The sequence below is a fragment of the Miscanthus floridulus genome, chromosome 12 (assembly GCF_019320115.1).
Source record: "Miscanthus floridulus cultivar M001 chromosome 12, ASM1932011v1, whole genome shotgun sequence".
Classification (NCBI taxonomy): Eukaryota; Viridiplantae; Streptophyta; class Magnoliopsida; order Poales; family Poaceae; genus Miscanthus; species Miscanthus floridulus.
Genome location: NC_089591.1, coordinates 78,751,192 through 78,767,727, shown reverse-complemented (window position 1 = coordinate 78,767,727; position 16,536 = coordinate 78,751,192). Strand labels below are relative to the sequence as shown.

Here is a 16,536-nt window from a genome sequence, read left to right as displayed (position 1 = left end):
GAGAAGCGCCGGATGAAGTCTCAGAGAGACTCGTCCGGCTTCTGGCGACAGCTCTTAAGATCCCAGGAATTCCTAGGGCGCACGTACGTGCCCTGGAAGTTCCCGACGAAGATCCTAACCAAATCGCGCCAGTCATGGATTTGCGAGGGAGGGAGATGCTCGAGCCAGGCTCGTGCCGAGTCTGATAAGAGCAAAGGGAGATTGCGGATGATGAGCAGGTTATCGTCCGCGCCACCTAGCTAGCAGGCCAGGCGGTAATCGGCGAGCCAGAGCTTCGGGTTGGTCTCGCCGCTGTACTTCGCGAGATTGGCCGGCTGTCGGAACCGGGCGGGGAAAGGAGCAGCGCGGATGGCCCTGTTGAAGACCCGAGGGCCTGGCGGCTCAGGGGAAGGACTGCGGTCCTCACCGCTGTCATAGCGACCGCCTCGGTGTGGGTGGTAGCCCCGAGCAGGCCCCTCGTTGTCGTGGCGTCGTCGCCCGCTGACCACCTCATGGTCTCCCTGCACCTCGCGTCGACTGCCAAGGCGGTCCAGAAGCATGGGGACCCTGTGGGCTATCGGCGCTCGGTCGGGGTCGGGACGAGCCGAGGCTTCCCTGTCCTACTGAGGCGATGCCGTGAGAAGGTTCGAGGTGCCCCCGCGCCGTCGGGAGGCAGAACTCTCGGCCTGCTGAACCGCAGCGGTCTCTAGGAGATCGCGGAGCTCGCCGCGGACCCGCCGCCCCTCCATGGTAGAAGGCTCGGGCATTGCGCGAACCAGCATTGCCACAGTCGCAATGTTCTGGCTAGCGCGATTGAAGACTGGGGGTTGCTCGCTCCCTTCGTCGTCATGGATGCGGTGATACACTTCGCGAGCTCTTCGTTGGGCTCCCCCGCCTTCACCGCGGCCTCGCTGTTCCTGTTTGAGAGAGTCTCGAAGCTGCTGCAGAAGGAGTTGGTCTTGCTCGACCTTGGCCTAGAGCTCATGGAGTTGCTCTAGGTCTGGGCGCTGAGGTCGTGCAAGAGCGACGTTCTCATTTCGTGCAGTCGGCAGGGCATTGCATGGGAGCGTGACGGCGCCCGCCCCTGGACGAAGTGGGGAGCGGCTACCTACCCCCTCATCCTCTTCGCCTGCCCTCGGCATCCCGAGCCTGACGTGAAAACACTCGCGAGTGGGGTCGTAAGTGCCTTCGTCGTCGGAGTCGGAGTAACCGAAGCAGTAGTCGCTTGCGGCCAAGAACTAGCACAAAGTCCCAGGGTCGTGGAGCCCAGAGAAATCCACTCCGGGCCATGCCTCGTCCTCATCCAAGGAGTCAGCGTGGGTGCTTAGGTCGAGACCGAAGTGCTGGCAGCGTTCTAAGGGACCCTCATGAGCAGCAGCGTATGCATAGGTGTAAGAAGCGGCGGCATTTTTCAACCCAAAGGGGTATGGGGATGATGTCGTTGCTAGATTCTGCTCCACCGAGGTCGGTTCTTCAGGGAGTGGTGGAGTAGAGCTTGACGACTAGGCATCATCGCGAGCCACCGGCGATTTCCCTTTGTCCAAGCTCAGGCCAGACAGGTCCCTAGCCAGGGACCCCGTACCAACAGCTGGTCGTAGGATATCAGCGGGGAGTGGCGTGCCGCCCCGGGTTCGCGTAGCATCGGGGTGGTCTTGCTCATGTCGTGCCTGGCGAGAGCGGCGAGAGTGGCCGCCCAGGCGCCGCCTGCGCCTGGGCTACCGGTGCGTAACTTCATCGTCGGGCGGTGGGGCTCGAGGAGCGAGGAGTACCATGTCGTACTCATGCCCTAAAGACATGAACTCTAGGCTCCCGAACTAAACTACGGTGCCGAGACGCAATGGTCGCACGGGGTCTGCCATCCGGAACCTGCTGGGATGACGAAACTGACACGCAGACGTCCCCTACCTGGCGCGCCAACAGTCGGTGTTTCGGACCGGGGGGTCCTCAACCGACTAGTGAATTTGTTCTACGTGCTCCCGATTCTGGATGGTGATGCAAAGAGACACAAGGTTTATACTAGTTCAGGCAATCGGCGCCCTACGTCCAGTCTGAGGGATAGAACTTGTATTCCTTGCACCAAAGTGCTCGTAGTAGGGGGTTACAAGCTAAGGGAGAGAGGGAACTTGTCCCAGGTCTCGGCAGGGTGTCGTGGGGCCGTCTGAGACGTTGCTCTCAAGCGGCTGGAAGGTGTGCGTGTGTGTGTGTTCTCTGGGCGTCCCCCCTAAGTGGCCCAAGTTCTCTCCTTTTATAGTTGAAGGGGGACAAGGGTAGTACATGTATTACTATGCGGCGTCGTGCCACCAGGGACGGCATGTCCAAGCCCTGTGGCCTGTTCCTATGGCGGTGTGGTCGTCGAAGTGGCCCATCCTTGGAGTACTAGGACAGCATGGTCATCCCATCAGATCCTGTGCGTCATGGGAGCCCCAGGAATGCCTCGGAGTGGACGTGGCGGCGACCATAAGCCGCTGGGGACGGACTATGCACGAGGTCGAAACTTGGTCGGGGCCAAGGCTGGTACTGCGGTGGGGGGTCTTGGCAGGCGCGGACCCCAATATTGCCGAGGCCCTGATGTACAGCGCCGAGGCCTTGAGCGGGCGGCTGATCGTGGACACAGTGGTAGGACACAGTGGCCAGTAACCCCCACCATATCCTGTCCCAGGCGTTGACGGCGGCTGATCGTGGTCACAGTGTTTGGACACAGTGGCCGGTAATCCCCGCCATATCCTGTCCCAGGCGCTGACGGCGGCTGATCATGGTCACAGTGTTTGGACACAGTGGCCGGTAATCCCCGCCGTGCCCTGTCCTGGCCGGTATGGTGCTGATGTGACTTCGGGTCGCGTCGGTCTTTCTGTGACGTTGAGCCGCTGTCCGGCTGAGATCATGGGAGTGGTTGAAAGCATTAATGGGACGTGACCGGCTATCGGGAGGGTCGACCGAGGCGGGGGGCGACGGACCGCGAGTGAGCCGGCCTCGAGCGACATGGAGAATGGGGCCTCGCGCGAGACGGGGATCAGGCTCCTTGCCGAGGCTTCGCGCGAGAGGCCTCGCGTGATACGGAGAACGCGCCTCCTGCCGAGGCCTTCTGTGGAGAGCCTCGGGCGAGGCGGAGACAGCGTTCCCTGCCGAGGCCTTCCCTGGGGAGCCTCGCCAGGATGTCGAGACCTCCTTCTTGGGGCTCGAGGCGAGGAGGAGGAGGACCCAGTGGGCCTGGTCGCAACGGGGAGGGGCCCACGACTTACCTTTTTGCTTTTATCATTGTTATTTTTTAGATGGGACTAGGGCAACCCATTTGATGTTTTGTTTGGGGTACCCCATTCTAAGGTACCCGACAGTATGCATGGTTTATAAAGAGTGTTGGCTAACAATCATACCGTTAAGCATGTTTAGAATGAACTCCCTCAAAGATTGGTCAAGGGTTAGCAGCTTACTCATTTGATCTGGCGATTTTACAAATACAGTAGTAGTTTTGATTTGTTCTGTCCCTGTGAACTCCAGCTTGCACAACTCTGCTACAGCCTTCTCCCTTAAAATCTGTTGTGGATTTTCATTCATCGTCTTCTCTTGAATTACAACCTCACAGTCCATGGCTTTTGCCATTTTTCCAACATTATTAGCTACATCCTTCGTATCACCTTGGACTTCATGTAACATGTCCAGAAAAAAGGATCACTTGTTCCACTATCTTTGCTCTTCCCTCCTTGCCGCTTCCTCCTCTTGCAGCTAGATGATGCTGAGTCAACAAACCTTCTAGGGGTTTCTTTGGACATCCTATCCTCTTTTTCATCATGTCGATTACCATGTTCAACAGTAAGCTCTTCTTCCATGTTGCCAACAGCCTCACTGATATCTTCGGCACCTTCACCAGTGGCTATATCATTTCTATATATTGCAGATAATGTATCATAGTAAGGGAATTTGATGCCATATAGGCCCTTAGCATTAGGATGTAACAATTGTTGTGACAATTGTTGTGTGTATCACTTGTGTGCTGAAAAATACAAACTAATAACTATATGCATATGTATAGCACCTACTGTATTTCTATGAAATATTAACCCATGGTCAGTCATAATGGACTATGCTAGAAAGATTTGAGATTCAATAAAACAGCAATTAAACCTTTATGGCACTATTTGATCTTCACACTTGATGCAAAACAGTTTGCAACCTCCCTATTATAACCCATGTTCAGCAGCAACCTCCCTATTATATAAAGTATTGGTACTTAAAATATATATAAGATCCAATGCAAGATTTGAACCATCTCTATGCAAACTCTAATTCCTCCAAATTAACTAAGAATGAACTTGTCATGCAAGGACAAAAGTATCTTCCTTTGCATTAGTATGCTGCGATCACTAGATTACTTATTTACATTATGTAGTGATGCCAAATTATCCATCGGAACTACCATGTGTATTCAACAAGTACACCTTAACTACATAGTACAGAACTTCCAAAATCGAGAAGCTACATAGTATAGAACAAGAAACTACACACAGATCGGACAGAACAAGATTAAGTACTTGAAATCACCTCTCATGAGTCTCATCACCACAGACATGCATATGTAAAGTCAAAAGGATAGCATACCTTGCAATGTTTATCGTATTGTATCTTTTCACACCGAAGCATCTTCTTAATATCATCCTAGGTGAAGCCACTTCTATTCAACATTTGTTCCAGTGCTCCATACTTTGTCCTAAAATGCCTGACTCTAGACTTAATATGAGGTAAAGCTAAAATTTCAACTCCTGGTAGCTTCTCAGTCAGAATGTCCTCCAATGCAGATAAATACTCATTATTAAAGCTGTAACACCCTAGGTGTTTGGCTCCCACAAAACTGCATTTCATTTCATAAACATGTGCATTATCTATATCATCATGCCATTGTCCCTGAAACATGTATATGCAACATTCTCAATTATATTTGTTTCATACTTGATTGCTTGTGAATGGTAGTAGTGCAACATGTGAATGCAACATGAGTTTCTCATACCTTGAAACATGGCAACATGGTAGTAATATGACAAGTTTAAAATTACAACAAAGTCATGAAACATGTCAAACATGGAATTGCAACATTAGAGTAAAATTGATTGTTTTGTTGCTTCATCACATGTGATCATTAGAAGTTGGTGTAGCACTTGTGTAGAGTGGTTAATTAGGGTCTAATACACCTTAACTACACTTAGGGTAATTGATGGGACATTGTTCATGTGGACCAAAATGACTAAATTGCCCTCTAGGGGAGGTTTGACTTTGAATGACCCATAGAGTGACACTGTTTGACTGATTCAAAAGTCCAACCTAGAGATCTTGCATGGCTGTGTACCCTTTACCAAAGTTGTAGCCAATTTATCAAGGAACAAAAGTTATTTTGTGACCAACTCATGAAAATGTGTGGAACAGTCTCAAACATGGCCCACAAGTTAGATTTGGGGTTGAATTCTACACTTAGAATTTTTCTAAGTCCAAGAGTTGATTTCCAGTTTCGTGTATCATTGTTTGGAGCCTTGTATCTCCCTAACCAGGCCGAACAAACTTGAGCTCCAATTGACAAAGTTGTAGTCCTCACTTGGATCTTCAGTTTTGTCAACTATACCATGAACTAGGTCGCCACCGTTTGGGAGATATAGATCGCCAAAGTCGCGCTGTTAGTCGTGCCATCGGACGTCGATTCAGGCCATTTCAGACAACCGTCACAGCACGCCATGGCCGACCGTTTTAGAGTCTGACCACCACGTGGCGTGCATGCTCTGCTAGTGCCTCCACGTCGCGCGTCCGTGCTCTAGATGAAAGCCAGCGCCTCGCTCACTCGCCTTTCATCTCGCCATTTCACCCCTGCCATCCTCTTCCACGAGCGCGGTGACCGGGAAGCTGTGGCCACCGCGAGCCAAACCCCCTCAACCGAGCGCCTTTGTCCGATTCCTCTAAGCCACAGCACCACCGTGGGCTCCTCCACATTCGCGACCACACCATCATCTCGTTTTCACCTCAGGTAGAGCTTACCGTGAAGGCAGCTCCACTGGGTCACCATGACCGCCACCGGCCGAGCTCGCACGTGGCTGTGCCGCTCGAGCCTCTTACCGTCCCCTCTTTCCCTTGCTCTGGGTCCAGTGAGTAATGCTGATGCTCGTAGGGTAGGCCACTAGGGCCGTGACGCCGTCACCTCGCCGGAGCCGGCCAACCCATGGCCGTGCACCGCCATGGCCGTCGCCATTTCCTCTAGCTGCTGTAATAGCTAAAATTGATGGTACCACTAGGTGCGCATGGGTGAGGCAAACACGTTGGTACCGATGGCCTTGCTGGAGCTATCACCGGCGACGAGCTACGCCGTCGTCCTTCTTCCTCCCCTGTCTGTCTCACTGTTTTGCGGGACCCGCTTGTCAGCTGACGCGCGCAGGCGGGAGCCGGCGTGGGCCGCACCAAGTTCTGGGCTGCGTTGGCGCACGCGTTGTGGGCCGCTGAGTCTGTCCGGGCCGGCCCAGTAGCTCATTAGGGTTTCCATTTTTGTTTTGTTTTATTCTTTTTCACAGATTTGAGTACATATTCAAAAATGTGTATCTCTTAGCTGGTAGATCCAAATGATGTGGTTCCAATTTTGTTGAGTTCCTGATAATGTCTAGTTTATATTAAAAATATAATTTATGCCATGTTCTATTATGAAAAATAGAGTTACTAATTATCTCTTTTAATCGTGAGGTAAATAGGGGTAATTATATCTTTTTCTGTGTAGCTCCAAATGGCATGAAATTTTTATGGTGTACTGCTTATATCATGAATAGCTTGTAGTTAAATTTTCATACATTTTGGACACTGTATGTAGGAGTTAGGTAATTCTCTTGTTTGCATGGATGGATCTTGTGTGAATTTTCATAATTTTTCTATAGATCCAGTAAAGGTAAAATTTGGTGAGTGCTATTCTTATGCTAGAATGATGCTAGGAAAAATGTGAAATCTATTGCTTGACACTTTTCATTAGGGTTTCCTAATTATGCTAGAAATAGCCCTACCATCTGTTATTTTTGATACAACAAGTTCTGCTTGACCAATTGCTTTGAAATTTTTATGGTAGTCTATATGAAGCATGAGATAGCTACTGTAATTTTTGTAGATTTTTCTGAATAGTTTTACTATATATTGCTTTAATCACCTAATTAACTAAAAAAATTAGAAAAGGATATTAAATAATTTATTTAGAGGTTGGCACTATACTTTCTGATGTTCCTCTGGTATGTACAACAAGTTGGTAAACTTGGTTTGGTCTAATTATGCTTTTGCATCATCTTAAATAATTAATTTAGTAAACCTGTCATTTCTGAACAGATTCTATGTTTACCTTAATTCGATTTGGTTAACTTAAGAATCATGCTTTGATGTTTACAAATGATTTGTAGAGAATTTCCTAAGCTTTCCATAATGTCCTCTAGCAAGTCATTTGAATTTATAGAACTCTTGTTGTGATTGAATTAAGAAACTGCTCGTTTGCATGTGAAACCTTAACTTTGAATTAAGTATGCATTTACTATTCCTAAGCTTGTGGTAATGTTCCTAGGTGTTAGGCCTTTAACTGAAGATGAGCATCTTTATCTTAGGTTATGCAAGTTAGGTAAGTTGATCTCGTTCTTCAAGTTAAGTTAGATACATGTTTTAAAGTGATTTGAATAGAGCTATTCTTAATCAGTAAACGAGTGTCCAGTGATGTTTTTGTTAAACACTTACTGTGATTCATTCATCATGAGCATCATGTCATTCCTTATGCATCCATGATATTTATCTTATGCATCGGCATGCAATAGGTGTACCGGAAGGTGTGACACTGTTGGAATTCGAGGAACCGAGCGGGGAGCAGCAGCAGCCAACACCGGAGGTTCAGGAGGTGCAGCCCTCGGGAGAAGTGCCAGACAAGGTCGCCGTTGAGTGCCCGGATCACCGTCCGTGCAACTTTGTGAAAGGCAAGCCCCAGAGCATATTAAGCCTCCTAATTTCTGAAATGCAGTTAAAGTATTATTGTTACATATATATTGTTGCATTAAGTTTAGGGGTTGGATGCAAACACTTGCTGCATTGGTTATCCAATCCTTGTCCAGATATTGATACCCTGAATCCTATGTAGCTCAGGCTCGTGTAGTGCTTAGCCCTGCTTAAACGCGGTAGAAGTCAGGTGATTTCCTGTCACCTGCGAGATATAGGGATATACATATGGCACGGTTGGCTATATTTGCTATCGTGGAAAAGAACTTGTCTTAATTTGAATTGAAGACCGGGCGGAGGCTTGCCGATTTGTAGTGACTCCGTCTGTGTCGTTTAAGGACTGAATCTTGGAGCCTTTCCTGTTCATGTTGAATGCATGCCTCTCTCTTAGTTGGCCGTGTCTGAAGACCGACCACAAAGCCGAGTAGCTCACCTCAGGCCGGGAGTCGATAAGTATAAAGTACGCCTCGGAAGGGAGCCATAGGCGTGAGTCCAAGGGCAGGTGATTTAAAAGTCCTGATCGTCCTGGCAGAAGGGTAATCCCTGAGAGCGCTGGCGCTGATCGAGCCTGTGAATTTGGTTCCTGAGTTGTACCAAAGGTGACCCACGGCTATCCTTGCAAAGTATGCCAGGGTGAGAGTTAGGAATACCCCCTCAGCTGAGTTGTAATTCGATTCGAGTCGCCGTCTCTCCCGGTTAGTGAGAACTTGACGGGCTTATCTCCAAAGTAGATACACTAAATAACATAATGGTTCAAAAATGATGATATGATGATGACAACCTTAATATACCTGCTATGGTTAATATTGTTTGCTCCTAATAAGTGAGTGCTCTAGTACAGGTGCAAATCTAGTGGACAGGTAAATGATGATAAACTTGATGCGAAGTTTAAATTGGTTACTATATTCATAAGCTCTTTTATGCAACTGTGTCTAGCTAGCCCACCTCATAAGCCTTGCATGACCCTTGGTGTCTTTTATTTCTGGTTTTGACGGGTAAGTCTAGCTGAGTACCTTCTCATACTCAGGGTTTATCTCCCACCTGCTGCAGATGACCAGTTCTACTTTGGTTGCTGCAAGTATTGCCTTCTCCCAGTTGGGGATGAAGACTAGACCGTTGGGTGTGGTCTCTCCTAGTTCTCGTATCTAAAGATGCTTTTGTGGGACATGACTAAGATCTAGCAATGTATTTGAAACTATGAAGTTATGTACTAAACTGTGTTGCTTCCGCAAATTTGAACTTGGTTTGTAATATTTTATTTGAACTCTGATGGATGTAATCCGAATGCCACTTGTGAAATGTTGTAATGAATGATGTGTTGTGTTGAATTACTACGGTCTTGGTTTGTATGTCGAGAGTTGGTTGAAATCCTTTGTGATTTCTGGACTACCGAGATTATGGGAGCTTAAGTACAGAAATTTGATCACTTCGGTGATTGTTTTTGTACTTACGTTCTTATGATTTAGTCGGTTCTGTTACAAAAGCCTCCTCCTTGCCCCTTCCACTTTGGCTCCAATGCTATCTCATACAGTGCTTTCATAAGCTTATCATCTTTGTTCATAGTCCACTTCCTTTTATTCTCTCCTCTTCCACGCACAATTGTTGATTTTTGAGAAAGGCCAATAGCTGCATAGTATTAAAGCCATGTTAAAATACTACACAACTAATATATAATAATTTTAGAACTAGAAGAATATGAAAAGCATACCTCAATTATTAGAACTAGAAGAAGCCCTATAGTTATTATATAGCCCTTGAGCAAGAACATCTCGAAAATTAGTCCACTCATTAGAAGCTGACACAGGTGATAAATTCTGGTTCACTAACTTCTCCTTCAGTAATTTCCATTGAAGGTATCACTGTTTCATCCTCATCTTCCATTGGATCTCTTGACATATTTCGCAAAATCAAATTATGCAAAAGGGCACAAGCCATTATTATTCGTCATTGAGTTTTTATAGGAAAATAAGATGGAGATCTCAAAATTCCCCACCGACCCTTCAGCCTTCCAAAACACCTCTCAATGATATTTCTTGCTTTTGCATGCCTCATATTAAAATATTCCTCTATGCTATGTGGTGGATTTTGTGCGGTCCAACCTCCCAAGTGATACCTTTGACCTCGATATGGAACTAAAAAGCCATTTGCATTTGAATAACCAACATCCACAAGATAGTAACACCCTTAAGATTGCAAATAAAAACAAAATCAACATTTGCACTAGATAACTTATCAGGAAACCACATGAGTTAACAAAACCAAACTCGTCTTGAGGGATACATAAGCCATTTGGCCTGGTAATGGCATCTCTCAACACACTACCGTCATGTGCTGAACCCTCCCAACCAGGTAGTACATAGATGAATTGCATATCAGGTGCACAAACACCTAGGACATTTGTCACAATGTCTGCTTTTCTAGACCTATACCTTCCTTTTAGCTAAGTTGGAACAGTCACCTTTACACGAGTTCCATCCAAGGCTCCCAAACAGTTCTACAAACAAAAATCATATAGAAAAAAGAATTGTCACATGCTTACTTTGTAATATGTATTTTTCTTTGTTAAAAGAAAATTTTGTTAACAAGTCATTTACCTTAAAATTTTCTAGTAACTATCTGTGCTATTCTCCGGTATTGGTTCTGGGGTCTTAAGCAGTAAATGGTGCAATTTCAGAACAACTAGCAGGCATATATTGAGCTGCCTACTAACTGTCTCGCCACTTCGGAAGAAAATATTTTTTGTCGTCCGATTCTTCAAGTGATGGGCTAGTATGTATAGGAATTGGGCCACTATCTCTTATAGCTCCATATTACGTGTGACCTTCAACCCACAAACATCTCTAAGCATCTCACACAGGATGTAGAACGTTCTCCTATCCATGCGAAGCTCACTAATACAGGTAGTGTCGTTGCTACGAATTAGCTGGAACAACTTCTCATTTCTAAGTTCTTCATTTATTATCCTTCTCTCTATTTTGAAACACCTTCTTCTATAAGCCAATGCAAGAAAGGACCACATGTAATAGTACATGACGAGGATGGAAGTTAGTACATGACGAGGATGGAAGTCAGCATATTTCTAAGGGCTATGTTTCTTCTTCGAGTTCTTGTGGTTAAAGGAAGGCGAGCCATGATGCTGGACACAACATTAGTAATATATGTTAATTATTTAAGCACTAACCAGTAAAATAATCTGCTATACACTTAGAAAAAAATACATTGTTGCATCGTTAAGTAAGAATTCCGAGCGAGTGTCCAGCAACATATCGTATTTGACATGGAATAGAGCAACATACAACATGGATTTTTTTACACTAACTTGACAACACAGAGCCATATTGATCATATAACTTCTAAAAATACAAAGTAGAGCTATATTGTCAAAATAATAGACTTTAACACTAAATCAACCTTTTCTACGTGGTTTAAACTTATTTGGATTGCACTGTAATATTCACCAGTACATGTACATTGTTTTGGATAACTAAGACAACTGGTTTTGGATTCAATTAATGAGAAATTTGTGCTGTTTTCAAGAGCATGCTCAATATTTTTGTCCACTCCTACTCTGTGCCATGAGAACAAAAATATATGGGGTGATAAATGGGAGTATGGGACTATACAAATTAAATCGAATGGTTAATTAGATAAGTGAATGAATGAGCATACATGTCAATTTCATCAACTGTGTCATCTGTATGGAATGGATCTGCTAGCTGGTCACTCAAATACAATTGCATGAAGGCATCATTGGTGACATGGAATTGACAGTATGCATAAGATACTTTAATTTTGTTGACACAACAAAAATATCTCCAATTTTATTCAAAGTTCATAGCACTCAGACATGTATCTTACTTTTGCAGCATAAGCACATGAAACAAATATGGATTTGAGAGGGAGAGGAGGAAGGCAACCACGATGTCATACCTAAGGCAAGGGAGAACAGCGGTCCCCGACTGTAATTTTGGTCCTAATATTCACCAGTAGTGAACAACGGTCTCCTCCATGCAAGGATCTTGGACCTGAAGAAAAAACACCATCTAGGGTTCTGAAAGAAATCGCGCTGGTGCACGGGGAGAAGAGAGAGGAAAGGGGAGAGAGAAGGAGAGGAGAGGCGGAGCCTTAGAGAGAGCTCACCATCGAGCGCGTCCTCTTCTCCGTGTAAGGATCTTGGACCTGAAGAAAAAACGCCATCTAGGGTTTAGAAATCGCGCTGGTGCACAGGAGAAGAGAGAGAAGAGGAGAGGTGGAGCGTTAGAGAGAGCTCACCGGTGAGCGGTGAGAGTTTGTGGTCACCGCCGCCGCTGCCGTCGCCGTGTGATTGAGGAACACCGCGCGGGGAGAGAGGAAGGCGTCGACTTCGAGCGGTGGAGACAGAGGCGGTCGCGTAATGGGATAAGGGACCGGGAGGGGCGGTATCAGACTTCAATGGAGTGTTATCCGATTGTGCGTTGTGTTTTAACGGGCCAGACCGAACCAAACGACTGTATCATCATTCAATCCCGTAATCAGATGACGTTACATTTTGCCGAACCAAACAGCTTGTCAGAGGAGCGCGCGTGCGGCGTGCGCCCGTGCGCGGGAGGGACAGGATGGCCGGATGTGCATGGGCCACACCCAGATGGATTGGAAGGGGCCGACATGGGCTGCTTTTGCCACGGAACCATTCACCACCAGCAGCAGCCACTAGCGAGCGGATGTGTGAGTAAGGCAAGTTGGGCCCATGGAAGTACACCAGTCAGCACCGCAGGCCGCAGCACAATTCGGCCCAGTTCTCACGCGGGAGTGGAACTCGAACCAAGTGTGTGCGGCTGGCCTGGCGGGACGCAACGTCTGTTACGTCTGCCTGTGCCTTGCCTTTTCCATGGCCCCACATGTCCAGAGACACCACACGGTCCCACCCGCCAGTCACGCACGGCACGCCAGACCGAAACGCCCGGCCCGCCCGGAGAAACCCAAAAAAATCGCCAGCGCATTTCAAACACAAACGAACGAATCCCTCTCGACGGATCAAATCTAATCGAACGCTGCCTAGGGTTTCCTCCCCTTTCCCCTCCTCACCCACGCGCCGCCCACCCATGGCCGCCGCCGCCGCAGACGCGCCCGCCGAGGCCGCCGCCATCGCGCGGCGCCTGGCCTCCTGCAACACCGGCACCCGGGAGCGCGCGGTCCGCTACCTCCTCTCGGACTTCCTGCCCGCCTCCGCGGCGCGCCTCTCCGCCACCGACCTCCTCAAGCTCTGGAAGGGCCTCTTCTTTTGCTTCTGGCACGCGGACAAGCCGCTGTACCAGAGCTCCGTCGCCACGCGCCTCGCGTCCGCGGTCTCCGCCCCGCCGTCCCCCGCCGACGGGGCCGCCTTCCTCGCCGCCTACCTCACCACGCTCCGCCGCGAGTGGGCCCACATCGACGTCCACCGCCTCGACAAGTTCTACCTGCTCAACCGCCGGTTCCTCCACCGCGCCTTCCTTCTCCTCAGCGTCAATTCCTTCGCCCCCGACGTCACCTCCCAGGTCGTGTCCGTGCTGTCGAATAAGGCCTTGCTCCCGGAAGCCGATAACGTCGCCGCAGGCACCTCCCGGGGCCTCGGGTACCATGTCGCCGAGGCGTTCCTTGACGAGCTCTTGCCCGTGCTCCCTGTCAGCCTGGAGACGATGGACGCCCTGCTGGCTCCGTTCTTCACTGTACTGGAGAAGTCGACTGATAGGGTGATGGTGAGTAAGGTGAAGGCAGGCGTGTTTGAGAGGTTACTGGAGAGCGGCCGTCGGTTGCTTGAGACGGTGAAGAAAGGGGACGAGATGGAGAAGGGTAGTGCTGAGGAGAAGCTCGGGAAAATTGGATTGCTGTTTGGATTCAGCAAGAGGTTCCTGGATATTGGTGCAAAGGCAGAGACGGTGCAATCGAACCGGAAGGTGGTCTTTGGGTTGAGGGATGCATTTGTGAAGATCGAGAAGGGTTTGCAGCTATCTGGTCTTGAGATCACTGTGCCTAAGTTTGAGGCTACTGAGGTGCCAGTGCCGCCAAATGCAGGCGAGGAAAAGGCACAAAAGAAGAAGAAAAAGGCCAAGAAGGCTGCATTGGCTGAAGGTGAGATGGAGGAGGCCAAGGATCTGAAGCGTGAGAAGAAGGACAAGAAGGAGAAGAAAGAGAAGAAGAAAAAGAGGAAGGTGGAGGTTGTTGATGAAGGGAACACCACTGAGAAGAGTACCGGTGCTCCTGTAGATGACCAACAGATGGGTGATGGTACTGATGGCATTACATTTGATGAGACATTAAAGTCCAATCTTCAGAAGCAGTTTGAGATGGCTGCAGCAGAAGCTGGTATGCCCAAAGGGGGCAGCAGCTCAGGCGCTTCACCAGTGACACCAGCTAGTGGGAAAGTGGCAACAAAGCGGAAGCGTTCAAAATCTGCTGATAAGCTGTATGAAGCTTCTTGTGGGGATGATGGCAGCGAAGGTAATCTTCTTGCCCGGGATGGAGAGAAGAGTGGTAAGAGGGTGAGGTTCTCGATGAAGAATAATTTAGTTTGGAAACCTCACAATCCTTTGCCACTGCAGTGTTTGAGGCTGCCACCTTCGGCTACTCCAAGGGGAAGCGCACTAAAAAAGGGCGTTCAGCCAGGGCCCATAGCACCGACGCCATTGAAGAAGGCTAAGCCAAAGGCAAATTCTGCAAAGAAGGTCTTGAAGAAGCAACCTTCATCTGCTGTGAAGCGTTTGCGGAAGTTGCAGAGTTTCTCAGCATGAGCTTTTTGGTGTATGACTCCATGATGGTCATAACTTTGTATCTTTTTTGTTTTGGTTTATCGTTACTTGATTCTTATGATTTTTGTAGGTTAGTTTTATACTATGTTGACTTCGCTGTCAGTCATATTCGATGAATTGCTTAATGATTTGCGTTGTCACTGTGCTTTTATGATAATCATGTGGTGATTGCAATAGTAGTACTGTGGTAGTTCTTATGTTTTTGGCAGTACTTGGTTTCCTGATGGACCCCTTTCTTTCCTGAACTGCCCATCTTGCAGCCACAGTTGCAGGTTAGAATATTGTTTGATATGTTATGTCACTGTTGGTACTCTGTTTAATCTGAAGATCAATATAGGCATGCAGACAGCTGAGCCATTGTGGTTTCTATTTAGATTGTTCTGTTTTGATATGGCTATTCTAGATTTTGTGGTTATTTATGAAATTTGCTGAACTGTGGACAGACAATCTGTAAAACGTCTAATGATGTTGATAATGTTTTTAAATGTCTAATTTGTGGTAAATTGAATTTGACTCCATCCTGTAATTCAGAAACTTTCAGTAAGATGCAGGCTTCTTTGAACTTGTCCTGATCTATGCTCTGGAAATGTTTAGCAGACAAAAGTACTTACGGTAATTTATAAGTTCATTCAAACCTGTTATTTTGTTCTGCTCTTCTTAGCCCAGGATGCGCCAATATCCAAGCTGTTCAGTTTCAGCAAATAAGCTTTGCTTTACCATTGGTCCTGAATTTGTATCTGCTGTGCAATTTAACAATTGCATCATGTTGACAACTGTTGCTTCGTGCTAATTTACTTGTGCTGTTTGCTGATCACCGTGGTCATGTGCTGCCTGTATCTGAATGCCAAGCCTGTGCCGTCAGAATTTTGTTCAGAATCCTCAACAGCTTGAGTAAACTATGTTACTATTTCTTGTCCACTTTGTTAGTCGCTGAATTCTTACTTTTGGTAGTAGCAGAATTCTTACTCTCATCGAGAGAGGATGACACTAGGACTTGGGGTAATTTTTTGGTTTATTTCCAAATATCATGCCAACCTGAGGGGTTGGGGATACATATTTATAGGCTGCTAGCCAGCCAAGTATATGCCAAGATGCTAGTCCTAGATGCTAAGATGATGCTGTCCTATATGCTAGTTCTAGATGCTGTTCTAGATGCTAGTCAAGGATGTTGTCCTTGCTGCAGTCCCACAAAGACTAGCCAACATAGAGACTTATCCATCATTCTTCACCTAAGTCTTGTGCGTCGTCTTGTGGGAAAGTTGAACCTTCCCGGTCCTGGAGCAGAGCTCAAGGAACTTGATCCTTCCAAGAGGCTCGGTAAACAGGTCTGCAAGCTAGTCCTTGGTATTGATGTAGCTTGCCTTGATGCTCTCTTCCTCCAAACAGCCTCGGATGAAGTGGTACCTCACCCGAATGTGCTTACTCCGTTCAAGGAAAACGGGGTTTTTTTGCTAGGGCCAGAGCGGACTTGCTGTCCATCCTGAGCTCCACCGCTCTAGTGTCTCTGCCGAGGAGATTGTCAAGTAGTCGAGCGAGCCAGAGCGCCTGAGTCGAAGCGGTGGAGGCCGCTATGTACTCGGCCTCGCAGCTGGACAAGGCCACCACCTGCTGCTTGACCGACTGTCAGCTAATGAGGCACTTACCGAGGAGAAAGAGGATCCTGCTCGTGCTCTTGCTGGTGTCGATGTCGCCGGCGTGGTCGCTGTCGCTGTACCCGATGAAGTGTGCCGTCCTAGAGCACCTAGGGTAGTAGAGGTCGTGGTCGAGAGTCCCCGCAACATAGCGGATGATCCTCTTCACAGCCTGCTGGTGCTCC

At 47.7% G+C, this 16,536-nt stretch overlaps 1 protein-coding gene and 1 pseudogene across 2 annotated transcripts; one reads left to right on the top strand and one right to left on the bottom strand.

Moving 5' to 3' along the window:
- Window positions 1–3,593: 3,593 nt before the first annotated feature.
- LOC136496207 (uncharacterized) lies at window positions 3,594–9,852 on the bottom strand (annotated as a pseudogene).
- Window positions 9,853–12,928: 3,076 nt separating this feature from the next.
- LOC136496887 (uncharacterized) lies at window positions 12,929–14,860 on the top strand. 2 transcript variants are annotated; one of them, XM_066492658.1, is made up of 2 exons: window positions 12,929–14,412; window positions 14,514–14,860. In XM_066492658.1, the coding sequence occupies exons 1-2, from the start codon at window positions 13,038–13,040 to the stop codon at window positions 14,609–14,611; spliced, it is 1,473 nt and encodes a 490-aa protein (XP_066348755.1). In that variant the 5' UTR covers window positions 12,929–13,037; the 3' UTR covers window positions 14,612–14,860. The 2 variants fall into 2 exon arrangements, with proteins under 2 accessions (XP_066348755.1, XP_066348754.1); XM_066492657.1 differs by having other exon boundaries at window positions 12,929–14,860.
- The last annotated feature ends 1,676 nt before the right edge of the window (window positions 14,861–16,536 follow it).

Bases quoted from the DNA above. Each gene is read 5' to 3' on its own strand.
- LOC136496887 (XM_066492657.1), top strand. From the start codon at position 13,038: ATGGCCGCCGCCGCCGCAGACGCGCCCGCCGAGGCCGCCGCCATCGCG.